This window comes from Phascolarctos cinereus, unplaced genomic scaffold (genome assembly GCF_003287225.1).
Source record: "Phascolarctos cinereus isolate Bilbo 61053 unplaced genomic scaffold, phaCin_HiC Scaffold_4;HRSCAF=312, whole genome shotgun sequence".
NCBI lineage: Eukaryota > Metazoa > Chordata > Mammalia > Diprotodontia > Phascolarctidae > Phascolarctos > Phascolarctos cinereus.
Window position 1 is genome coordinate 18227057 of NW_027555847.1, and position 26796 is coordinate 18253852.

At 43.7% G+C, this 26796-nt stretch overlaps 1 protein-coding gene across 1 annotated transcript in view; it reads right to left on the bottom strand.

Moving 5' to 3' along the window:
- Positions 1–551: 551 nt before the first annotated feature.
- The window catches only part of KBTBD2 (kelch repeat and BTB domain containing 2), a 29157-nt gene continuing 2912 nt past the window's right edge, over positions 552–26796 (bottom strand). The window contains 5 exon segments of the mRNA XM_020969075.2: positions 552–2680; positions 2683–3208; positions 5922–6087; positions 11952–12463; positions 16837–16912. Coding sequence (XP_020824734.1) covers positions 1674–2680; positions 2683–3208; positions 5922–6087; positions 11952–12121 — 1869 coding nt within the window. The 5' untranslated portion in view covers positions 12122–12463; positions 16837–16912 and the 3' untranslated portion in view covers positions 552–1673.

Consider the following 26796-nt stretch of genomic DNA (forward strand, 5'->3'; position numbering starts at 1 on the left):
TTTGTTCGCTCAAGAAAAATGCCATGTTTAACCTTTGAAAGAAACGGCATTAAAGCCATTGGTCATTCCAGAGGATCTAGATGCAGAGAGATGACCTTTCCCACAGACTTCACCAACCTCAATGTTTCCTCAGACAAGAGAGTCCAACATGGTGGGCACCATGTGCAGTTCTTTAATTCCCACAGCATCCAAAGACCAACACGAAGTTCCCATGCTCTATTTTCTCCTGTAATATTTTCAATTAATGTTTTATTGTTGAAGCAGCTCACCTGAACCTTTCTGGGCCTCAGTTCTGTCCTCTGTAAGAAGAGCAGGTTGTATTAGTTCTCACAGGTAGACCCCAGCTCTAAAACCCAATCAATCTGTGGCCATTAACTGGTGGAATCACCCCAGTTGAGAGGTCAGCAGCTGTTCCTTCCTCCCCCCAGCCACGAGTGCACGGCGCGCGCACACACACACGCACACACGCGCACGTGCATGCACATGCACACACGCGCACGCGCGCACACACACACACACACACACACACACACACACATGAAGAGTCAACATTTTTGAGGTACAATTTCTTTAATAAATTAATGCCAGTCAAAATACAGTGCCGAACAGGATGCAGCTCAACATGCTGGTAACGTTGGTCATGAAGCACCTGTGCTTCTGGGAGAGTGGGGGGAGTCCCGCCTCTTCTAGTGGTTCCTGGGATCAGGTCCAGAGCGGCCCCTGGCGTCTGCCCTGCTGCCCACCTCATGCAGAGGATTCCTGAATGCTTCATCCCCGAAAACCTGACCGTGATCCCACCCCCCGACCCCAAAAGAAAAAAAAAACACAACCTGATAGCTAAAGGGTTATCCGTACACAATCACTCCACAGTAATGCTTCTTATTCAATTAACCAAAATTAAAAGACCTGGTTAACCCACACTAAATCTTGGTTTTACATTGGAAAAATACCTCGGCGGCAGCAGCAGGAAGTCATATATGCATGAGCCAATGTTCCTGTAACACAGGACGTGGAGGCACTGACTGATTCAAACCCCATCCAGACCCGCAATTTCTCCCGCAAGCCCAGCAAGCTGTTCATCCACCCACTGCTCGGAAGACCTGTCCTCCAAAGACCCAGCTGGGAGTGGTCCAGCTGACTGGTCCTGCAGTCAGGGGCTGCGCGCCCTGTGGAACGCCCATCAAACACAAGGCGAAGCTCTCTTGGGACTAGACTGGGAGAGAGGGGTGGGAGCTCACCTCGGAGACCCCCCCACACAAAACGCTTTTCCAGCCCTTCCACAGAGAAGCACGGGAATCATGAACATACATAAAAAGGGTCTCACAAGGACTTGGGATGAGACACACAAGGCACACCCAACCACCTTTATGAAGCAAACCTGACCCACGTGGTAAGGTCACAGGGCTAAAAATAAGATACTCCAGATGCTCAGGCTCTTGTGATACATATAAGAGTTTCTCAATTATCGGATAAACTATTTCAGATTATGGTAGTCTATCTCTCCATAAGACTCACTGATACATGTATTATACTGCTGCAAATATTGAGTAGGGCATAAAAATACAATCGATGAAAGACAGGACTGAACGTTCCCATTTCTGGTCCTCCTCTCACAAAGCTCTCTAAAGGTGACTCCAGAGCACGGGCGGCTGTGCACGTCCTCAGCCCCACCCCTATACAGGGGGCAAGGCAACCATGTCCCTGTCCAGCTCAAAGTCATCGGCTCCGTCAGGAGAAAAAAGACACGTCGGTGGTTTCCACGGAGATTCTTCGAGGCAAGATGGATACAGCTTCCCCACGGCGCATCGGAAATCTCTCCCCAAGTCCCAGAGCACGCGCTCGGATATGTGCTGCCGCAGAGACCAGCGGTCGAGCTCCACATCGTACTGGTAGGTGGCGTACTTTGCCCGCTCGTTTAAGTGGGTTTCTCGCATAAAAACGCACAGAGAATTCGAGATCACCACGGCTCTCACACAAGGGTCAGAGTAGCGCTTGGCAGGGATATTGGCCGCCATCCTCCATTCATTCTTGTTTACGTCGTACACTTCCACGGTGACCGAAGACCCGTCGACGGTGCTGGTCGGCAGCCTCAAGCCAGAGCTGCTGGCGATGTGGAGGCCTCCAATGTAGAAGATCTGATCGCCAAAAGCTGCCGCAGAAGCGAAGGATCTGCTCGTCTGCCTCATGGCCATCTCCACCCAGGAATCTGACCTTGGAAAGTAGCAGTACATGAGATTCAGTGTCATCACATAAATGCAATCATGGACCACGACCGCCGCGCTCCACTGCCAGGCACAAGGCAATGGGCTCACCAGGGTCCACTCGTCCTTCTCAGTGTCATACCTTTCCACAGTCCTCCGGTTGAGCTCCCCCCCGACACTATCTCCTCCAATCGCATAGATGTAGCCTTCACAGCAAACCAGAGAGGGCTTGATGCGGACGAGGAGCATTGGGGTCTTTGGGAACCAAGTGTTCTGCTGTGCATCAAACCAGTAAAAGCAATTCACTGTTCTGAAGGCCGCCTGCAGTTTGCTTGTTTTGCTGTAATTCATTTTTGTGTTTTTCAGAGGAACTTGCCCCCCTGCTATGTAGATGTCATTATCGGGAGTTACAAGGGTTCCGACCTTATGCAAGTCAGCAGGTGGACTACAAATCTTGTAAACTTTTTCTGCTTGGGGCTGTAACAGACAGATGAGTAAAGACTGCCGGGGTTTTCAGAAGCAGCCTCGATGAAAATCATCATTTCCTCTTTAGTCATGCCAAGTCTCGGCTTAAAAAACTTGGGCATAGACTTATAGAGACCCTGAACCACGACAGATTTATCGTTGGGTGGGAGACCTTGAAACCAGGCTCTTTGCGTTACTTCTGAAAGGGCGTCTATTCTGATTTGGCTGAGAACCGAGGACAGATACTGTGACCGGGATTCTGGGTTGTACTCCAGCCACAACATGGCGGCTTCTCGGACTGTCTCCTCCTTCTCCACATTCAAGTTGTCACTACTTAGGATGTCTATGAGCAGGTCATGAGACAGCTGCATGAACGCGTCCTGGTGATACACAGCGGTGAACTTGTGTTCCACCATCCGCTTGGCACTTTGCTTCAACTCCTCACAGCTGAAGAGATCCGCAAAACTCAATAAGCGAACACAGTTCTCTGCATTTATTTTTTTAATTAAGTATTCTCGACATCGCTGTAACACATCTTCTACCTAAAATTTAAAAGAAGGCCAGTGAGAGCAGAACAGACTCATTTGTTTTTTTCACAAGAGATGAACAGCATCAGATACTCTACATACATTATCAGAGTGTTCCTACCTTCAGGGACCATAAACAAAGCATAATTCAGAAGCCAAGCTCATGGTCAAAGGAAGCTTGTGTTTACACTCAGTTTCCCACCCAAGGACCAAAGTGCCCTACTTGTGTGCTCTCAACCCATTATCAAATAAATAAATGAATGAACAGTTAGAGAGATAAATAAATTGAAATCTAGATAGAGAGATAAATAAACTGAAATCTGAAGAAGAAAAAAAACATACACAAATATACAAAAGTATCATTTATACTATGCTTGGACCCTCTCACAAGGGGAAGTATTATAAACAAACCATTAGGTTTGAAAAAAACCTTTAACAATTAATCCAGGGGTTCTTATCCTGGGGTCTGTGAACTTGGGTTTTTTTTTTATATATTTTTATAATATTTCTATAAAATTGGTTTCCTATGTATTTTATTTTATGCATTTAAAAGCACTATTTCAAAAAGGGGTCCACAGGCTTTCCCCAGACTGCTGCACACAGCCCAGGACACAAAAAGGGGAAGAAGCTGTAGTTCAGGGCTTCCCAGAGGCTCTCAGAAGTCACTGAGTCTATGCCCCTAATTTGTAATCATTTATACCTGGGACATTCCTGAAATGGAGTCTTCCCTACTTAGGGCAAATCACCTCAACAATCATTTGTTAAGAATCTCTTATGCGTCAGGCACAGTGCTGAGCATGGGACCAGTTGGACTGGATCACAGACCTTCAGGTTTTAGAGAATGAGTGGGGGTCACACCTCACTCAATTCATAGAGGAGGAAATCAAGACACAAGAACAGCGTCCTCCCCAAGATCACAGAGTAGGGAACGGTAGAACCAATGCTCTTTCAACTATTTATACACCAAGCTGATTTATTAATTATTAGTATAGAGGGAATTATAACAAATAGCCCTGTTAACACTTTCTAGTTACAGGAATGACAAATTATTACTAAAAGTAACAATAACCAAGTCTATAAGCAATTACAAATTATGAACATTTAAATCTCTAATTTTCACTAGCTGACACTTGGTATCCTGGGGATAGTTTGTTTACTCCCATAAAGGAAGGAGGTACACACCTCAGTTTAAGCTGCTAAGACAGTTACTAACTGTTGCATTCATTCATCTGGTGGTCTTTTAAGTGGCTAGTTAGAAAGAGAATCACAGCCACAAAGTTCTTGTTCTAAGACTGGCTGGGTGACCTTCCCCAAGTAGGGATGGCTCCAATTTCAGGCATCCTCCCCTGGGCACCTTCCCATGAGACACACCCTTGAAGCATCTGTCACTATGCCAGAGTAAGTTTATTAAAGAACCAACATAAAATTACTGACTGGCAAAGTTAATTGGAGTCTAGATGTCCTAAAATGCTCTTCCTTTCTTCAGCAATTTTGGAAAAAGTGTTTAGTGGGGAGTCTGCAGGGTTCTTGCCAAGAGATAATTTACCAATAATTGAAAAGCATTATTTACAGTTAGTATTCTCTTTTTGGGGAGGAGGGAGGCAAAGTTTCAGGTCTGGGTTCAAAAAACTTAAGATTCCAAAGGAAGCCGATACAAACAGCTGGGGCCCCGTGTCAGCTCATCTTCCAGTAGACGGGGGTACGCTGGCACACTTCCTACATCCCCTCCCCTCGCCACCCTCTTTGGGGAGGGAAAGGAGCACAGAAATGAATACTGCCTCTTCCCTACCTGACCCTTAGCAGTGACAAGTCAACCTCTCCTGAAATCTAACCTATCTGCCCTGGCAAGGATGACGGATTCCAGAGAAAATCTTCTCCTTCATCTTCCCAAATGTTCACTGGGTAAAATGAGAGAAAACACATGATAATAAATAAATAATCACAGATAAAGACATTAAAAAAGTTTTACTCTGGTTCAAAGATGCCTTGGCCATGTACCCTTCAGTCAAATGGCCTTCAGCGTACCAGAGGAAGATTCACAGAGTTCATCCATTACTCCAAGAGCTTGTCAAATGAAAAAGAAAGGCTGACATCTCTCCTCCCACCTTTGCAGCGGCTGAGGACATGCAACCCGGCAGATATTCCCAAACTATTCTGATACGCTGGCGCATTCTGCTAGATGTTCCCCCACCCCTTTCGTTTGTTGTAAGGGATTGCTCTTAGGATCACTGGAAATGTGAGTGATCTAAAAACAAAAGCCAGCTATAAAAATTCATTCAAATAAAGTAACGCCAATAGAAATTAGGACACTGAGTTTCTTTCCAACGCTCTTGAACCAAAAGCATGTGAAGTACATGAATGCAGTAAACAAAAGCAAAAAGCTTCATGTGAAATCACACATCTCAGAGAAATGGAAATCTCACGTGACGTGTAATTTCCATTAAGCTTGTAGGCAACGTGCCCAGGTCAGTTTCTGTAGTAAGACTGAAAGAAGATCTTATAGTTCAAAACAATGGGAAGCAAACTACAAGTTCTTTCCTTCTTTTGTTCAAAAGGAGATGAGAGGGAATAAGAGTCACCTCTTTTATGTTATAAAACGCATCTTCCGACATTTTAAAATACAGCAGTATGGGAAATCACCACGAATGCTTCCGTATCTCGCCAGGAAGCTATCACAACTCCAGCAGAACAACAGAGAAGGGAGTGCCCTGGATCGATGAACACCCACCTGCAGGAAGCAAGCTGTCTCGTAGAGCTGTTCCACAGTGCTGTCAGTTATCGCCAAATTCCCCGTGTATGCGTAAGCTATGATGAGCTGTAAAGTAGCCGAGTCAACATTCCTCAGGTTCACATGCGTCTGTTTACTTTCGCTGAGTCCAATCATGAACATGGCCCTAGGGGGGAACCCACAAGTCTTAATTTAGTCTAAATATAAGAGCAAAAAAGAGTAAAACTTAATGAAGACAACCGTTACCCAGAGCTTGAAATTCACAAGCCAAGAAAAACTGTACCAAAAGTTTAGAAATGATGCCTAAATTCATAAATACCATAAATGAGAATTAAACTAGATCAAAGGCAAATGACTAATTCAAATCACTAGAGATTCCGAGGAAGTCCAAAGGAATTTAGTTCTCTGCCAAGATGGCCAGTCCACCCCACCCCTCCATTCTCCCTGTCAACAGCTAGCTTAACGTCCTCAGTATTGCATTTGTCCAACCCCTATCATGTCCAATGCCAACACTGTGGAAGATGCAAACAAATGGGGTCCCCCTGTTCACCTTCAAAGTGACGAACACTCAGTTGCAGAGATGCCATTCACACACGTGCCAAACACCAAAGTACCCAAGGCCACACACTGAAAACTGCCAGTGGGAGAGACCGATTTCTTTCCGGCTCTCCAGACGGGCTTTGGAGCCTCCTCACAAGACTGTCGGGACGAAGAATGTCTTGGGCAAGAAACAAGCAAAAGTCCTCCAATGCCTCAGTGCAGTCATATAAGAACCGGCATTACAATCAAAGATGACTCAAAGAGGCCGAGACCTTGGAAAAGCACCACGCCGGGCTGAGTTGATGAAGACCAGTCAATTCAAGATGCTGAGATGCAGACAAACATGCTTGGGACGGAAGCTGGTCTTTCTCCCATTGTGTTTCTGTGTGGTGCCTGACTACGCTCAGTAATAGTGAGTGACTGTTTGTAAAGTGGTACCAGTAGTTCAGAAGGATGGCCAGAGAAGGCTCCCTATAAAAAGAGATAAGCCTCGAGCTAGGCTCTGGATGGATGGATGGATGGATGGATGGATGGATGGATGGATGGATAAGTACTTATTAAGTGCTTCCTGTGTGCTAAGCACTAGGGATAGTAGGAGGAAAGGGTTCTTAAGGAGCTTATGCTCTAACAGGAAGAAAGAACACACACATACATGAAAGAGGTTTCAGCTGCAGGCCAGATGACAGAAAGGCCCCCACTTTTCAGGGGGCTGCAGCAAATGTAGCATCTTCTTCTACGTCATTTCCACCAATAGAACCTTATCTGTCTCTGATGCCGAGCCATTTCACAGCACTAAGAACATTTCTTTTCCAAACCTGCAGCTGCAGAGGAGACAGGGGCTGTAGTGCCCACAGGGTTTTCAGGTCCCATTTCCATCAAGGTGGCTTCCCTTGCTGGTGGCTACAGAGGCCAAGTGGTCTGAGGGATACTGATCTACTACCTAGGGCTCTTGGGACTGTGTCCGTGGTAGCTGGAGGGGATGCAGTGGTTGAAATGGCGGCGGTTTGACATGCTCGGCACCTGCTGCCCCTCCCCCACCCCATCTCTGCTTCAGCTGGTGGAGGAACAGTGGGAGCTGTAATTAGATAAGAGATATGGACAAGCTATGTTCAAGGACAGCAAGTAAACCAACTTGGCTAGTGGGAGAGAAGGTTGAAAAAGCAAACGGGGGCCACAGCAAAGAGAAACTTGGAGGACAGACAAAAGCACTTCTGCCTCATCTGGATGAGAATGAAGCTGTAGCTTTGTAGCAGCAAAGAACTCCAACACAAAAGAGAGGCCCATGTGCTAGACATAAACAAGCTGTGATACATGACTGTCATGAATGAAATACCACTGTGCTATGAGCAACGAGGACTATGATGAATTCAGCGTGGGAAACTGATGTGGACTGACACAAAATGAAGTAAGCCAACCACGGAAGCCATATACATCATGACCACCAAAATGGGAGGGAAGGAACGAACAATAAAAACTGAACGCTAGGAAACAGAGAGGAAAAGATGCCCCACCCGAATACTCTGCCAAGGTAGGAGCGCTGGGGCCAAGACGGCAGGGACACATAGTTCTGTCTTTTATTCTTTGTTATAAGATATGGTTCTCTGAGAAAGGAAAACATTGGAACATGCAGATGATATAAAAACAAAAAGCAACAATACATTGTAGTTAAAAAATAAAACTGAGCAACATTCACGAGGAGGAGGTCAGCATACAAACTATGGACACTCAAGTATGATGCATGAAGGCCTGGGCTAAGGTGGTAGCAACGAGTCTAGAACACAGGACCTGAGGGTCAAGAGATCTAAATTCAGGGGCACATTCTGATGTTTATTAGCTATGTGATCTTAGGCAACTCATTTACCATGACGAGACCTGTTTCCCCACCTGTAAAATGAGGACAGAAATTCTTCAACATGGCCTCGCTCCCAGGGTAACTAGCTGTAAGCAAAGCTCATTCCCAACTGTACAGCTCCACATTCATGCGGGCTAACACAGGGGGGAGGGGAAGGGAAGCAAGTGGGTAAGAAGGAAGAATTCAGGTTTCAGAAACGGGTACCTGGGACCTTGGTAACACCACTGAGATAAAGAGGAGAGTTAAGAAGCCAGTCTTGAAGCAAACAGGAGTTCAATTTCAGACAGTGAGCTGAAAGCAAGGCCCAGGCACCAAGTGGAAATGTCTACAACATTATTTATTGGAACTCAAGAATTAAGATCCAAGTTGGATTTGGAAATCATCTACTCTGAAGTAGTAACAATGGAGAAAGCAGCTAACAGGATGTGGAGAGAGAACAATGCCATGGGTAGAGTACTATCCCTCAGATCAGAAAGACAGACATTCACCTCCTTCCAAGCCACTCAAGGATTCTCTACTCATGGAAGGGTGAAATGGAATAGGGGCTGATGAAAAGAGTCTCCACACTGATATAATCCTGGACCCCCTTCATGTACCTGAAGGAATAAAAAACCAAGACTAAGGACCCAAGCCTAACTTCTAGAGAATGCTCCAAGGAAGGAAGGAAGGAAGAGAGGGAGGGAGATTAACAAAGTACTAAAAAACTGGCTGAAGAGAGAAGAGAAATGAGATAGGGAAACTAAATTTCAAAGAGAATACCCTGCTCACCATCACCAGGATTCAAAACCAGGCTTCTCCAGACCCCACTGTTGGCTATGTTGCACCTGTAAGTTCACGTGGGAATGACACAGCCAGAAGAAACCTAGGCATCGTTTATATCTCTTCTGCTAGACCAGGGTAATGACTTTGGAAGAGCAAACAGAATATGGGAAGTTAAAAACTGGCTAGGAAGATGGCTTTCTGAACCACAACTGTTCACAAGAGCAGTGGTGTGTTTTGCAAGGGATGGAGCGCACTCCATTCTTGGGAAGAAATTTGGCAGGAGATTTAACCAACCTGATCCAGCAGATTTACAAATTAAATTTAGGAAAAAGAGTGAAAAATGCCTTGGTAAAGCCAGAATCTGGGTAAAAGAGGACAAAGAAGGTCCTTTTCAGTTCTGAGCCCTAAGCATAATATAGGACATGTCATGGGAGAGAACAACCATTAAGCGATTGGTGAAAACAAAAGAGTGTTGTGGACTATACTGGTGGTTGCAGGTGTCTCTATCATGATGCATACAATATGAGAGATAAACAGATGCCAAGCCACCACCGAGAAGCATTCAGTCTTCAAAAGCATCACTAATTCTTGGGGGGGATAGGCCTCTCATCACAACTCACACAGAGATAGTACTTTTAAGGTTTAGAAAGTGTTTTCTTCTCAACAGGCCTCTAACATAAACAACTAAATGCCTTCATAAGAGTCAAAGAACTAGGGTCAAGAGCTGGGAATCCCAACAAGACTTCTTGGGCCTTGGACCAGCGCTCGTCTCTCATACCTTGAACAAGAGTAGGACAGCAGAATGGCACTGTTATGAGAAGAAAGTATGCCTCCATTTCCTCATCCGTACAATGGGGATAATAATAATATCTACCTTTCAGTGTTGTTGAGGATCAAATTAATCAAATAATAATTGTGGAGCATTTAACACAGTGCCCTGCGTATAGTGAATACTATATAAGTGTTAGATGCTGTCATTACCCCAGGTTTACCAGACTCATAGCATGTGTAACACCAATTTAGAAAGCACCTCAATTTCAGCAAAGAAGTTAGCAATCTTTCATGATATCCTTGCAGACCACATGTGGAAATGTAGCCTGGACAACAGCAGAGCTAAGTGGAGCCATATCTAAGTGTATAGCCAAACCCAAAGTACTGAGATCAATTTCAGCTGATAGAAAGGCACTAATGTACCCCTGATATCTGTTCTACTGAGTATTTTATCAATAATCTGAAGATACGGAAGGCATGGTTATCAAATGACACAAAGCTTAGAGGAAAAAGTAATGTAATGGACGGCAGAACCAACATTAAAATGGCCCTAATCAACCAGAACAATGAGCCTAAACCATGAAAATGAAATTTAACAGCAACAAACCATCAACTGAATTTAGGGGTGAAAAAACTAAACTGCACCAACCCGGGAAGGAAAAGGTCTGCCTCAATAATCCTTCATGTGAAAAAGACCTGAAGGAGTGTGTTGAGCTAATCAGTGCCCCGTTGCTATGGAAACAGCTACCCATGCCCCGTTGCTATGGAAACAATCAGCACGCTCGCCGACCTAAGCCCATCAGGAGCGGGTACCAAGTGACAGGCCTCGAGCAGCCCAGCCCCCGCCAAGCCGGGCTGGGCTCTGGACTCTGATCTCAATTCCAGGTCCAGAAATCAATCAGTCCAGAGCCTCAGAGGGTTTTAAATGGGTGTAGCTTTATTAATTTTTCAGTAAGTTAGCCAACTGAAAATCTAACTCTGAAGGCAATGACAGGAAGAGTACCAAAAGCATTACAATTTTACCTTCAGCAAGGAATCTGGTCAAGAGAAAACATGATAAAGTAGACCATGATAAATAACAGTAGGAAATGAGGAAAAAACCCAAACTGACTGTTTTCTCCTCCTCAGTAAAAATGCTGCTCCTGTAAACATCAATAATGATTCTAGAAATACCACGTAAAATTTAAGCTTTTGCAAATTTTAAATTTATGAATGGAGGGTCTTTTCAAATGGATTGCTTTAAAAGATCAAAAGAAAATAAAGGGATGACTTCTCTGTTAGCTGGAAACCTCTGTCAAAACACAAAATATTTCAAGGATCCAACATTGTAGCAGGGTGTTTTCCTCTACCATCACAGATCCCATGGCCCCTCCATGCCTTGGTGGCAGGTTTTTGCAAACTGTTCTGGGCCCAAAGCCTCCATTATTTTGTAACCAATTTCTGATAAAGCCCCAGCAAATCCAGGTTGCTCCATGACTCTCAATCAGACAATCTACAGTGGAGTAAACTTACTCAAAACCATTCCAGCTGGGTGGGGCCTCTCCAAGATGGCTCTGTTGACCACTTTAGAAAACTCAGTCATGGCCACACACAGTGAGGTAGGCCTTTTTAAGTAGAGCTAGTCAGAATAACGTATATTTAAAACGTCCACTTTAAAGTCCCACTGTCCCCAGCTCTCCTCCATCATTTTTCTTTCTTCTAATCTTTCATCAGTTCCTGAAGTACAAGAAGATGACACCAGCAAGCATAAGGGCATCGCTATAGAAACAGAGCAGCAAAGCGGTCCGAGGGCTGGCCGTGGGGGTTCAAGAAACTCTGGCTTCAAGGACCGCCACTGAGGCACGCTGGCTTCGGGAGCCTCAGCGAGCCTTTACTTCCCAGGCCACTCGCTGGGGCTCTACGTGTCCCCCAATGGGCACCAGTGGAAGGAGTTTCTGAAGTTTAGCCCACTGATATAACTGGAGGTCTGCATATAATCATCACCACTTGCATAAAGAACTGAACAACACGGGACGGGACACCTTTGAAAATGGGCTCTGAGGGACCAATATTAAAACAAAGAAATCCAGTGTATACACAGAGAGCTGAACAGATAAAATACCTACCTGAAATAAGAGCTACACGTTGCAAGAACCATCTTATGACAAGGGAACTCGGTGCCCTCAACAATTAACACTATATCAGTTAGCAGCTGCTGTTCATAGAACAGTTTTAACTGTTCCAACAAGGAAACGGCATATTCCGTATTGATCTGCCTCTCGTCCTGAGTGGACATGACTGTATTCCATTAATATCTCTAGGACCCGATTAAGGCGGCTGCAGTCTTTCTGATGGGAAGATCAGGTGAATGCCTCAGTCAAAAGAGAAAGAACTCTAAGTGAGGTTATTTGTAGCACGCAGAACCTGAGACACTCAGATTCACTAGTTAATATTTTGTTGCAGATTTAGAACAACTCCTCAATCATTCCACGTTAAGTATGCACCAAACTCTTCTTCAGAGGACTCCAAGATAGTCTGTAGATATGGTGTTCAGATTTGCAATAATGCTGCATAGAAGTGAGAGAAAGTAAGAGAGGAGGTAGATTTCGTGGCAGCATCCTGGGATCCACTTCAGTAACTAAAAAGAAAAAAACTGAATTGAGTAGGGAATCTAGTCCAATACATTTTTAGAAAGCAATGCCTCAAATGACATCTAGATGTAAGTTGTATTTATGTGAAGTGCAATTTTAGACACTACCATAAAAAGAAATGAGATATTCTAAAATGCTATTAAAATCTGAGTAGAAACACACCCTTAATTTAGAAATAAGAGACAGAAGGACAACTTTGATGTCTGATTTCCCATTCCAAAAGCAAACATGCCAGAAAGACAGTAACGAGATGCAAATGCTTGTTAATTCTTATTTTGGAGTTATCTTTATGAATATAGAACGTGAGTAAAAAGTCCAGCAAAGCAAAGCAGGCTTTCTAGGCATTTGGAATGAAGTTGCTTTAAGGAAAACCCATTTTCTTAGAGGTTATTCTTGACAATACAGTCATCTAATGAATTCAAGCAACATGTTACATTAAATTTCATTATCTCCCATGTTCACCATTTATAGTGTACCCCCACCTCCCTTCTGAGGGCTTTTTTTTTACTTACCTCATCCAGAGTATGCACAACATGTTCACAAACCCTATATTCCACCCAAATTGTTCTCCTTGGGTTCCTCTGCACCCCATCCCTCACCTCTATGTCTTTGTACAAGATCTGCCCAGGACCTGGAAGGGCCTCCCACTTTATGCAGACCACCTCCTATGGGGATCTTTCCTGATGCTCCCAGCTGAGAGAGCTCACTTATCTCGAGGAAGGTACTGGCTCCCTTCACTGCCTCTGTCCACACCTGAAGAAACTCATATAGTGCCTGAAACAGCAGGTTCTTATCAAATGCTCTGTCATTTTGTCTGTCCACCTTGTATCTCACCAGTAGAATTCAAATCAATACACGTATTTACTAAATGTCTATGAGGTGCCGGGCCCTGGAAATACAAAACCCAAACCAGAACTATCCCTGCCCTCAAGGAGCTTACCTTCTACTGGGAAGAAACAACATGTATGCAGGGAACTAAATGCAAAATAAATTCATCATCCTATCAGGAATGTGGGAAGAGAACAACTCAGGGAATGAGGAAAGGCCTCTGGCAGGGGGTCATAGCTGAGCTGAACCTCGAAGGAAGCTGAAAGATGTGAAAAGGAAGAAGAGGGCGTAAGCTCTCCTCCAGCAAAGATGGCTTGGCTTTCTACCCCCACTGCCTTGTACATGGCATAGGGGGCTTAATGAAGGTCTGCTGGATCATATCAGGCCAATCTGATGCAATGACTTATTTTGACCAGATGAACTAGTGACAGTGGAGAGCACTTACTCAGGACTAGAGGCCGAGTTCAGATCCTGCCTCTGCAGCTCACTGCCTGCTGACTTTGGGTAAGGCTCTTCATCTCTCTGGGGGCCTCAGTTTCCTCATCTATACAATAAGAAAGTTGGCCTCTTGAGTCCCTCCCAGCTCTAATGATATTATGAGAATAGTAATGATGATGATAATAATAAGAGCTAACATTTCTATAACACCTACTGTGTGCCAGGCACTGTGCTAATTGATTTTTACAATTATTATCTCCTTTGATCCTCACAACAACCCTGGGAGACAAGTTCTATTATTATCCCCATTTGACAGCTGAGAAAACAAAAATAAACAGATTAAGAGATTTACCCAGTGTCACACAGTTAGTAAGTATCTGAGCTCACATCTGAACTCAGATCTTTTTGACTCCAGGCCCACTGCTCTATTCAATGCACCACCAATGACCCTTTTTCTAGATTTCACAACAATAACCAGAGTGTATATACAAGATGCTTCTCTTCTGGGGGTGAAAGATCCTAGAACTCAGAGTCAAGGAGAGACACAGGAGAGCCCCCCTTCTCCTAAGCCCAGCCAATTTTATCAGCCATTGGGAGAGTCCTTGAAGCAGCTCTGTGAGTAGTGCCAAGAGATGGGGTGCAATGGGGTCCCCAACCAGGCTAAGTCACAGGGTCCAGCTAAGCCCATCGCCCAAGGCCTACTGGCCGCTGTAGAGGTGTCCTAGAAGCATGGGCACCAAGGAGAATCTTTGACAAAAACGAGTCACATATGAGAAGGTCTGTCACAGCCAAATACAAAAACACAGACTAAGTGGCCCTAGCGAGAGGAAACTACCAACAAATCAATTAGGGGACTATTAATAAGTCGACTGGCTACAACCTCCTTTGAATCAAGGCCTTTCTACTTCATTACAATGATTAGCACCTGTATTCCAATTTCCACCATCTTAAAATTTCTTAGTCAACATTTTCACATATCATTCCTTGGAAATAAGGATCAAATTATTGCAAAAATGTTGCAAATTATTAAAAAACCAAGAACCAAAAGCACAATGGAAGAGGCCTGAGAAGGAGGTGAGAGACGTGGCTCCTGGTCCTGTTTGCCTACTGCCCTGAGTGATGCTGGGCAAGCCCACTGCTGCCTCACCAACCTGATAACTCGGGAAGAGCCTTGTGTTTCTAAGAGCTATATAGCCCAAGAGTTCATAACTTCACATACTCTTCTTTTGTAGTGAATACATATGCTTCTCTTCCACTTTAATGTGGGTGCATACATATCTGAGATCAGTATTTTATTAGAGGAAATGGAAACCGACTAAGGAGATGAAAATTTTCTCATCATTAATCTATTTTGTCAATAAGTTTACAGGGTTGTTGTGAGGACCAAACGAGATCATCTATGTAAGTACTCTGAAAACCTTTAACGTCCACTATGTAGATGTCAGCTGTTACTAAATAGGAAATTGTACAAGAACCTAGAAAGCAATGCAACTTGAAACACAAGGGATCCAAAAAGACTTGGTGAAGTTCTAGGATCTTAAACTTGCACTAAGTTTTAAGATATTAAAACAGCACCAAAACTTTTGGGACACGCTGTACACAGAAATGGTGCTTGAACCCTGTGAGGTCTGTATTTTAAAATGATAAATTCAAGCTTAATTGACTGGCTATTCTGTTTTATGGAAGACAACAATTTGAACTGAATTAAACTCCTTTACAAACTCTTCAATGCATCCATGCTCTCTTCATGAGGTCTGCAATGGGACCGCCATGGGAGGCTCTCTCCTCCTGAGTGCGTGTTCATTTTCTCCTGTAAGCCCTCTACAGAAGATCTATGCAATGTACTATGAGATTTTTTAAAATGCTGTGGGTCAAATACTGAAGCTGAAGCTTAAATACTTTGGCCACATAATGACAAGATCAAACTCACTGGAAAAGACCCTGATGTTGAGAAAGATTGAAGGCAAAAGGAGAAGGGGGAAGCAGAGGATGAGAGGGATAGAGAGTGTCACAGAAGCAACGAACACGAGCATGGAGAGACTTTGAGAGACAGTGGAGGACAGACAGGCCTTGTGTGCTGTGGTCTGTGGAGTCACCAAGAGTTGAACAGGACTGAGTGACTGTACAACAGCCACAAAGATCCTAGGACAGCCCTTGGGCTACCCATCTGCTACCCTTGGCTCAAGGCAGCTACATGATTGGGCCAACTCTTTTCCCAATCATCTGTTTCTTAGATGGTGTCTTTTCTACCACCTGTTTGAAAGTCATCACTAGTGACACATTAAGGCCAATTTACACCCACCATGCATTTCTGCTGCCTCTTTGTTCATCTATAATGAAGATCCTTCAATGATAATGGTACTGCATGATTTGCAACCATGTAGCATAATAGGAAGAATATGTATCTGTATGTCAGAAAGCAGTCTGAGTTCACTTAAAAGCAGGATACGATTCCTAATCTAGCCCCTCTCTTCCTTGGATTCAGTGCTGGGTCTGGCTGACTGACCATCTGCACTGCCTGCCCAACATGTACTCACTCACCTACTGGACTGCCAACCAAAAACATCTCCCACCACAGAAGCAGACTCCTTTGGCAAGCAAGGGTCTCACACCCCACATGATATAATTAATCGTAAGAATAACATTGCCTACATACGCCTTACCAGACTGTTAAAAGTGGTGGCATGTTGTTCAAGTTCCACCTGTGTAAAACTAATCCCAACAGTTTTTATTGTCAAGTTTTTCCATCCCAAGTGAAAGATTTACAGGCCATGAACAAGAGCACAGGATGCACTCTTGCACATGCTATTTGGAAGGGCACATTCACACAGATAACTGAGCCCTGGATCCACTGAAGCATTATGATTCCCAAGTCCAACCCCGTGCTGAATGCCTAACCACAGCAATGTAACTGGAGTGGAGAAGGCGATCATGTCTCTATTTATGAAGAACACCAACTATACTGACCTACATATTTTCCTCCTTTTTTTTTCCCCCAGAGGCTGTTCTGATAAAATGGGGAAGATAGACTGTTTATGAGGTAAAAGATAGATCTCTGTCAGGGTAAAGTAGATGTCTGAGAGCAGTTTCTCACCTGAACCAAAGTTTGGGGATGTATGTGAGCTATCAGCAGGAACAGTTCCTTTCAGAACAGATGAACAATTGAGGAGCTGTAAATAATAAAAGACATTTTCATTTACTAACAGAAAAAAAAAACAACTAAATACCACTTATACACCTTCAATTTTTCTTACCTGCAGTAGAAACAACTGAATAACCATGGGTGAAATTATGGAGAAAAAGTGGAGAAAGGAATCTTTTTTTTTCCTTACTCAAATTTGGTGCTTGTTGAGAGGGCAGAAGGGGGAGAGAAAAGACCCGAGTAGGAAATGTATGCGAGTATATATAGAGTATCTTCATGCCTAATTAAGTTACGTGATGCTTAGTTTCAAAAATCTAAAGGGCAAATACCTTTAACATGGAAGCTATAAATGAGGATCTCGCTGATACTGCTTATATTCTGCTCACAGAATGTCAGTTATGCAAGAGGGTCTATGCAAGGGTCAAATGGTACTTCCTGCCAAATATACTATTACATGAATTTGATATCGACTGTCAAGTTTCCAACAGAGTTAGTTATGGAAGTATCCAAAACAGGTGTAAAAACAGAACAAACTCTGGGTCGTTTAAGGTAACAACTTTTCATTTCAAGATAGGAAACCTGAATTACATGATAAACTTAACTTCTATTCATTCAAAAACCAATTGTACAACAACTGGGCTAAATTAACAAGGCAATCTTTAGACTAACAATATTTTTGATAACCAATACACTAGAAAAACTGGCTATTCTCCCACAGTAACACCAATTTAAAGATAAAGTGAGTCATTCATTCCAGGCTTATTGAATGGCTGCTGTATATAGAGCACTAGATGAGGTGCTGGTTGAGACACAAAACGTATCTAAGATATGTTCCTTTGCCCTTGTGGAGACTGTAGCACAGGAAAGGAGAAGTCAGAGAGAGAATGATGATCAAAAAAATATTAATTACATCATGACAGGGTTTGAGAGAGACATAAAACAAAGTTTCAATGAAATCCAGAAGGGAAGGTCATCACCTACACAGAGGGTGTGTGTGTGTGTGTGTGTGTGTGTGTGTGTGTGTGGGGGGTGTGGGAGGGGGTGCGTGGTGTGTGTGCGGGGGGATGTGTGTGGTGGGGAGGTGTTATGTGTGTTGAGGAGGGAGGGAGAGAAATGGCTATCTTCAAGGTTTTCTCTAAGGAACGGGTGGGAATTCAATTGTTTGTTGTCATTTGTCATCTGCTCTAGAAGAGGACCCACACCATCAGGAAGGCGATGTCTTGACTTGCGAATGAAGTGGATTTAGGTAAGGCAAAGTCACCAGGCTCATTTTCTTGTCTGGTGCTGTCTGGGTACAGTGGGAAGACGCAGATTAGGATGACTAGCGATAGCCCCAGCTGCAGTGGGAGACCTTGGCCTTTTTTTCATTCACTTTTTAAAAATGTTATTTATTTATTTTTAGTTTTCCACATTCACTTCCATAAGCTTTTAATTTTTAAATTTTCTCTGCCTCCCTCCCCTCTCCCCTTCCCAAGAGAGCGTGCAATCTGATACAGGCTCTACATATACATTCCTATTAAACATATTTTCACATTAGTCATGTTGTAAGGAAGAATTATTATAGGAGGAACCACCAGAAAGAGGAAACAAAAAAAAGAAGAGAGCAAACAGCATGCTTCTGTCTGCATTCAGACTTCAGAGTTACTTCTCTAGATGTGGGATGGCCTTTTCCATCGTGGATCTTTTGGAGTTGTCTTAGATCCCTGCATTGCAGAGAAGAGCTAAATCTATCAGTTAGTCATCTAACAATGCTACTGTTACTATGCACACCTTCTAGGATCTAGATTTACAATACCAAATGCATTTTCGCACAGAATGATTGTTCTCTACAGTGGTTAGGCTCAATGATAATATACTGTAATATTATTATTACAGCATTTGCTACCCATGGAAAAAAATGGGTCAAAATGAATTTCTTACGAGAGTGTAACAAATCCCCAAGCACCTATATGACCAAAAGAGGAGACAGGTTGATCAAAGAGAGAGAATGATGGATAACATTTGGACAACCAAAGAAAGGACTTGAGCTCACTGGGCAGATTCCACATGAACTAGTTACGAGGTCCCACTGACAAGTATCAGGGCAGCTAGGTGGTACAGTGGATAGAATGCCAGGCCTGGAATCAGGAAGACTCCTAAAATCTGGCCTTAGACACGTACTAGCTATGTGACTCTGGGCAAATCACCTAACCCTGTTTGCCGCAGTTCCTCATCTATAAAATGAGCTAGAGAAGGAAATGGCAGACCAGTCTTTGCCAAGAAAACCCTGGATGGGACAACAAAGCGTCAGACCCAATCGAGCAACAACACGTGACAGGTCCCATCCCAAAAGATGAGGCAGTGGGGGATGAGTTGTCAGAACCTCAAGAAGATCGCCGACCTGTCAAAATACCAGAGTGCTGACTTTGTGACCTAGTCTGCAATCCAATAACACCATCTCTCTCAAGAACTGCATGCTGATTTCTGAATCAACTCACAAACCAATCTCAAGTTTTTTAATTGCCTCAAAAAGAAGTGGGTTCCCCTCACTGGAGGTCTGTAAGCAGATAACCAAGTGACCACCTGCTGCATGGTCTGGTGAGAATTCCTTTAAAACATGGGTTCTTAACCTTCTGACAGTCTGGGGCAAAGGTGGGGAACCTGCTCGACGCCACATGTGGCCCTCTAGGTCCAGAACAATTCCCCTTTCTGCAAAACTTGGACTCAGTCAAAAGGCCACACCCAAGGACCGAGAAGGCTACATGTGGCCTCGGGTTCCCCATCCTTGGTCTGGGGGAAACCAATTATATTGAAATAAAGTTATTAAAATATTTAAAAAAGAAAAAACAAGTTCAGAACCCCCAAGTTAATAGTGAATGTTTGTTAAAGGGCATAAATTAGTTAACATGGCCACTGAGACCCCTTACAACACTCAAATTCTGCGTCTATAAAACTGGGAATTGACTGTAAACCACTTTAAGGAGCCAGTGTGAACAGTGTAGCCCAATGGAAAGAGTGCTAGGCCTAGTCATGATCCCTGAAAGGTCATGGGCAAGTCACTTCCTTTCCCAGGCCCTCAGCTTCCCCATCTATTATCTTTTCTCTTTCAGATAAATCTGCAGAGGCAGAAAGCAGAAATCTTATGTCCAGAGAATGGACTGAATGCCCTCAGAGGCAGCTTTCAGCTTGAAATCAAAGACCCCCACCTAAAGTGAATCTCATAGAAGGTCAGAGCCTGAAGGCAGCTGAGAGAGCATCTGGAACCCAGTTCCTTTACTGTTCAGATGACAGCCCAGGAGGTGGGGAACCCAGCACGGCTAGGCCCTTGTCTTCTGGGTCCCTGCTCACTGGGCCTCTGCATTCTCACCTAGAGAAAGCAGGAGTGGCCAGATCTCCAGGTACTCATGGTCAAGTCAAAAATTTACACTTCTCAAAACTGAATCATTTTCCCCTTCAGATCAAAACCTCAGGGAATGGCACAAATCTTAAAATTCTTAGGAAATAACAGACATTAAATTAATTTGGGGGACAAGGGGGAGGTCAGAGGGAAGACGGGGCATGGTCAAAATACATTTGCCCTCAGCTTTCCACACACACAGCAGCTGCCTCACCCTTTGCTCAGTTACTTGTGAACTTTTTTCTTTTGTCTCAAGGTTTTACATGGTAGTTCTGAAGCATCGAGCTTTGGAACACAGGCATGTGCCCCGATTCCTGATGCTGCAGCTTGAAAATAACTGGGAAGTCACTTCTCTCAAGCTGATCTTTCCTATTTCACCTCTTTACAGAACTTCCCCCAGAATCACTTTTTACCTATATGGAAATGGGGACCAATCATTCAACTTGGGATCCAAATGGGACAAAGGTTCTCCACCTTTCCTGTGTCCTGGCCCTCTGGGCAGTCTAGTGAAGCCTTCTCAGAATCTGGCTGTAAACACATAAAATATAACACAGAGGATTGCAAAGGAAACCACCTATGCTGAAATACCATTATCAAAATTCATTTTCAAAGTTCTATCATCATTAAATTTCTCAGAACTATTTTCTAAATCACATCAAATTTCTAAGAACCCCTGAAGCTGGATATAAGGAAATGCCAAATTTTATGAAATGCTATACGTAATACATTGATCTTGCAAATTCACTTCAGCAAGCATTTCCCAGAAGCTACCAATGCGAAAGGCAACCCTGAGAGGACACAGTAGGAGACCACGTGAAGAATAAAGCCTTGGCCTTCAAGGAACTTCCAGTCTCCTTCGAGGCAGAGGCCTGGACACCCTTAAGTACAACATGGCCCAAGAGGGAAGGCACCAAATGCAGGTGGAAGAGCAGAAGAGCAGGGGAAGCTGAAGGTAAGGACAGTCTTAGTCGGGGGAAACAACTAGGAAGGACTTGAAAGAACTAAATTCCATATGGATTAGGGAGAGCAAAGCCTCAAAGGAAGAAGCAGCACTGGACAGGCAGACATAAGGTGGGGACTAGGTTCCAGGATGAAGTGCTAACCAGTGTGTCCCAGGTGGGGAAGAGAAGAGCTTCTATCTAGTTCAGTCTGGCTGAAATGGAGGGCAAACTTCGAAAGGCACGGAAGTTCTAGTCCTGATCCTTCTCCAAGCTGCTGAATCAACTAGTTTTTGACTTGGCTCTTCTGAAGGGGAACAAATGGGTGACAGGATAACATGACAAGGGAAAAGGACCACCAAGAGTATATGGGAGAAGCTAGAAAGCTTGAAAAAAACCCCCCACCAATCCTCACCTCTGATAATTCTTTCCGGTGATAAACAAGACCCCAGGGCTAGGGCTAGAGCTACAGGCCGCCAGTGGCACAAGGGATAAAAGAATGGGCCTGAAGTCAGGAAGACATAAGTTCAAATCTTGCCTCAGATACTTACTAGCTTGGTGACTCCGGGCAAGTCACTGCCTCAATTTCCTCATCTGTGAAATGAAGATAACAGTGTGTACCTCACAAGGTAAGGATCAGATGAAATAATGGCCTGGTACATAGAAGACACTTCAATGTCCTTCCTTTCTTGCTTCCTTAAACAAGTTTCAATACAAAATCATTATCAACCTTCAATTAACAGACTACTGTCTGCAATTAATTAAGCACTAATATGTGTGAGGCACTGTGGCAGGTACTGTCCATAAAAATACCCAAACAAACAAAAACATTCTACCAGTAAGTTAATACAAAATAACCTAAGGGGAGATAAAACACTAACAACTAAAGAGGTCCACGAACTAAAATCTGAAGGAAGCTAAGGAGCTCAGAGGCTGTGTGAGCAACACTAAGAACATTCTAGGTTCTCCTCCTTGAACAAAGTCTGTCAACGTAGACCCTTACGGAAGAAGAGCCTGGAGTCCCCATTCAGTTCTGCCACTTAGCCCTTGGACAACCAAGGCCCTCACCTCTTCCTCTGTACAACGAAGGGCTTGGACAGCTGGGCCTTGCATGTCCCTTCCAACCCATGATCTATGTTCCTATGACACCATCCCCAAGGACTGATTCATGGCCTACCACGTGCCAGAGATATCAACACAAGGGGAGGCTGTCCCTGCCTTCAAGGAACTTACCTTCTATTGGGGTAACACAACTTCTTCACAGAGAAGTCAAACAAATACAAACGGATTTCCTCACCAATTTCACTTTCTGGGACTGAAAGGGGCAAGAATCACGAGAACATGCAGGCCACGTCCCCATCGTCATCTCCTGGCATAGGATCCATGTCAAGGTTCCTACTCCAGCTTCTCAAACTGAGCCACACTCCCTTCCCCCAAGAAGCATCCATCAGGGCCACTCAAGATAAACCCAGAAGCCCAGACGTGCTCATGCAAGAGATTTCTAGAGCCGTACCTGGCTCTCCACTCCCACACTTTCCCCACATACTCTGTGGCTCACAAAAGAAGGAACAAGGTGTAGTTGTACACAAATGACACCGAGTCATAACAGCCTGGATCTAATGAACACCGCCTTTCCTTGACATCTAGTACAGTCTTCAAAGTTCCTGTACATAGCTCCCATTCTGTTCCCCCATACCTCCATCTCCTAATACAACCTAACACTTTTCCCACTTAAACAACTACATAAATAGTTGTTTAGTTACAAAAACCATAATGTAGGTGAAAATGGTTTATTTATAATGAAAAAATGCAAAACTGTTTCAATCAAGTAAAGGAATGAAAAAAATGATGAACTGAAGTAGCTGATTTTGAGTTTAGAAAAAAGGCATTTACCTTGAGAATGTTTGGGGAGAATCGTAAACTTCTGCATACCTTCATGGGATTTTAAAGGCTACACTGATTTACTACTAGCCACTCCTCTGACGCAAATGTATCACCAGCATGACTCTTCAGTCATGAGCAGGGTTCTTTGGATCAAAAATGGAATGAAGAGAGGGACAGGGAAGAACGAAAGAAGTTAATTTTCTCAAGACAGTTGGGCAATAGCTGGAAATGAAGGAAAGGGAAGCACTGAAAAGCAGGTGTGCCCCACACACTACCTCATAACAGGTCTAGAACAGGAAGGACTTCAGCTCATCCCGTTCAACCCCTTCATCTGACAAATGAGGAAACTGAGGCCCAGAAAGATTAAATATATGTCCAAGGTCATTCAGGTGGTGGTAAGGCCTAAAGCCAGGATCTGAACCCTGGTATTCTCATTCCAGATCCGGAACTCATTTCACAATGCTGCCGACACTTTTATAAGTGTCTGTTTAATTAAACATATGTGCTTACGTAGAAATCATTACTGAGGCAGAGTTGACTAAGTTGTAAGAGGTGAAAGACAATGGATAAAGGAAGATGTAGGGTGGGTATCTCACAGGCGGAAGGATGGAATGGTAGGTCAGAAAGTTACTTCCAAGCTGGCCACCACATGGCACCCTCACGTGAACACAACTTGATGACTCTTCAAAGCAACATCTGTGGGGTCAGAGGAGAAAAGCCAGGAGCCATTATGAGAGGCAGCAGGGTGAAGAAAAAAGAGTGCTGGGTTTGGAGTCAGAGAACTTTTCTGACATGGAGGTGGGGGGAGAGGGAAATCACTCTGAGCCTCAGTTTTCTTATCTGTAAGAATGGACAATTCTATCTGCCTCACAGGGCTACTAAGGAAACCACGCTGGTATACGGTAAAATGCTGTCTACATAAATGGACAGGGGTCTGCTGACAATAAAGTTAACATAAGGATGTTACCCAAACTAAAACAGATTTCTGAATTTTAAACTTTATTTACTTTTCACTTTTTAAAAAATTTTGAGTTCCAAATGCATTCTCTCCTCCAGCTCTCCTCCTGTACTGAGAAGGCAAGCAATATGATTATCAATTAAACATGTGAAATCATGCAAAACATATTTCCACCTCAGCCATATTGAAAAAACAAAAAGTCAAGAAAAATAAACAGTGAGAATTTATGCTTCAATTTGCACTCAGAGTTTATCCGTTCTCTCTTCGGAGATAGCATTTTTGAACATGAGTCCTTTGGAATTATCTTGGATCACTGTACTGATCCATCAATTAAGTCTTTCACAGTTGATCATTCTTACAATGCTGCTGTTACTGTGTACAATGGTTCTGCTCACTTCACTTTCCATCAATTCATATAGATCTGCCTATGTTCTCTGAAAACCATTCCCCTCGTCATTTCTTACAGCACACTAGTATTCCATCACAATTATATGTCACACAACCTGGTCAGCCATTCCCTAATCAGGGCATCCCCTCAATTTCCAATTCTTTGTCACCACAAAAAGAGCTGCTATAAATATTTTTGCACAAATAAGTCCTTTTCCTTTTTTTCTGATCTCTTTGGGGTACAGACCTAGTTGCACTATTTATGGGTCAAAAGGAATGTACAGTTTTAAAGTCCTAGGGTGCAGTTATCCAGAATTGTTCTCCAGATTGGCTGGACCAGTCCACAATTTCACCAACAGTGCATTAGTGTCCCTATTTTTCCAAATCTCTTCCAGCATTTGTCATTTTCCTTTTCTGTCCTGTTAGTCAACTAATAGACTGGCTCAGAGTTGTTTTAATTTGCCTTTCTCTAATTATCAGTGATTTAGAGCACTCTTCATATCACTAATGATAGCTTTGATTTCTTCTCCTGAAAACTCCCCATTCATATCCTTTGACCATAATTTATCAACTGGAGAATGGCTTTTATTCTTGTAAATTTGAGTCAGTTCCCTACATATGTGAGAAAGGAGGCCTTTATCAGAGAAACTTGCAGTAAAAAAAGTATTTATATTATTTCACTGTCTACGGTCCCTTTTAGCAAAATGTAGTTTCCCCGACTATCTCTTTTACCTACTCACCCTTAACCTAATGTTGGTGGCTTTGCTTGGGGGTGGGAGGGATGCTTCCAAGGCCTAGTTACAAAACCCCCCAGCTGTCTGGGGACTATACTGCTCCCCCAGAACAGAACAATGGCCTAGTAAGTGAAGTCTTAAGAACCTGCTCCAGGACAGAGAACTCAGTACTCACACCCAAACCTGCAAACATGTCTGCTTTGAGGACCTTCAGGTTTCTTTGCAGGCAAGAGTGTCTCCCTCATGATCCAGGTATCTCAGAGAGGGCTACACCACAGCACCTTGCTTGTGGAGTAGTCAGATGTGTGCTTAATGATGCAAAGCAAATGTTTCTTATATCACTTTCACTAAAGCACAGTTCTGTACAGAAAAGTACCTGGATATCAAAATCCAAGTCCCATCTTTTAATTCAACAAACAGTTTTCTTCAAGGTACTATGGGAAAGAAAAGAAATAGTATTTCTCCACATTTTTCAAGAAGCAAGGGAAAAGGAGGAAAATGTGATATGGATTAATTCCAATCCTACTGAATATGAAAAGAATAAAAGTAACAAAGGAAAATGAAAAGGCCAGGCAGTAGGATAGAGACTCCCCATTTATTAGGAAGCTTCATATGTATCAAAGAGCATACGGTCTCTGGTCTGAACCGGATGCTCTGCCCTCCTCCTACTTTCTTGTCCTTCTAAAAGGTCTACACTGCAACATTCCTCAAGCTTGGTAGGTCTGCTACCCGGGGTAGATTTAGGGCACAAGCAGAAATGTCTCTCCCATTTGCCAATTTAAAGATCATCTTACCAAGACACCTCTGCAACTGGTATTCCTGCAAGTACTCAAGAGAGAGGAAGAGTACAGAGAGACCACCAGAACGGCAAAGGGTTTTGTTGGACACCTGGCATACTGCACTGGTGTCCTCGACAGCAGGAGAGGTGGAGGAAGGCCCCTCAGCTTCTCAGGTGGATCTCCTGTGGCAAACTTAGGGGAAGACATGGACTGGGTAAGGACAGAATGAACAGGCACCCTCGGAGGCAACCCTCCCATGGACAAGACCCATTTCAGCATGTACTCTGTGGTTGTGGGTACTGGACACAAGGCCTTGCTAGTGTCAGAACCAAGGGTAACAACTACCTGTCTCTCCAGTGAGCACATGACTTATGAGGCACTGTGAATGAAGTGTGACCCATCACTTCAGTGTGGAGATTTCTTCAAACACAGGGTCAAATGCAATACTTCATCTTCCTGAGTCTGTCACCCTTGAAGTAGGAGCAATGTCTATGAGGAAAAGACTCATAGAACCATATACCTTGTTTTATTTAACAGATAATCCTTTCCAGTGTGGGTAAGGGAATTTAAATAAGTTATCCAGGGAGTCCCAGGTGATTAATGTCAGGGCCAGGCCCCGTTGCTGAGCCCCATCATCTCCATCACACCATCTGAGGAGCGCTGAGAGAACACATGCTGCCGCTAAAGAATTACAGCTGCTCCCATTAACTCTCCTACACACAAGAAAAGTATCTAGGAAATGCTGAAATCCTTCTAATTCCTGGCAAAGAGACATCTAGTCCTGGAAGTCACTGGTCACACTGAGGTGCCACCTCTAAGGGCCTCAATACCACTCCCCCTCAGTTTGCACTGACAG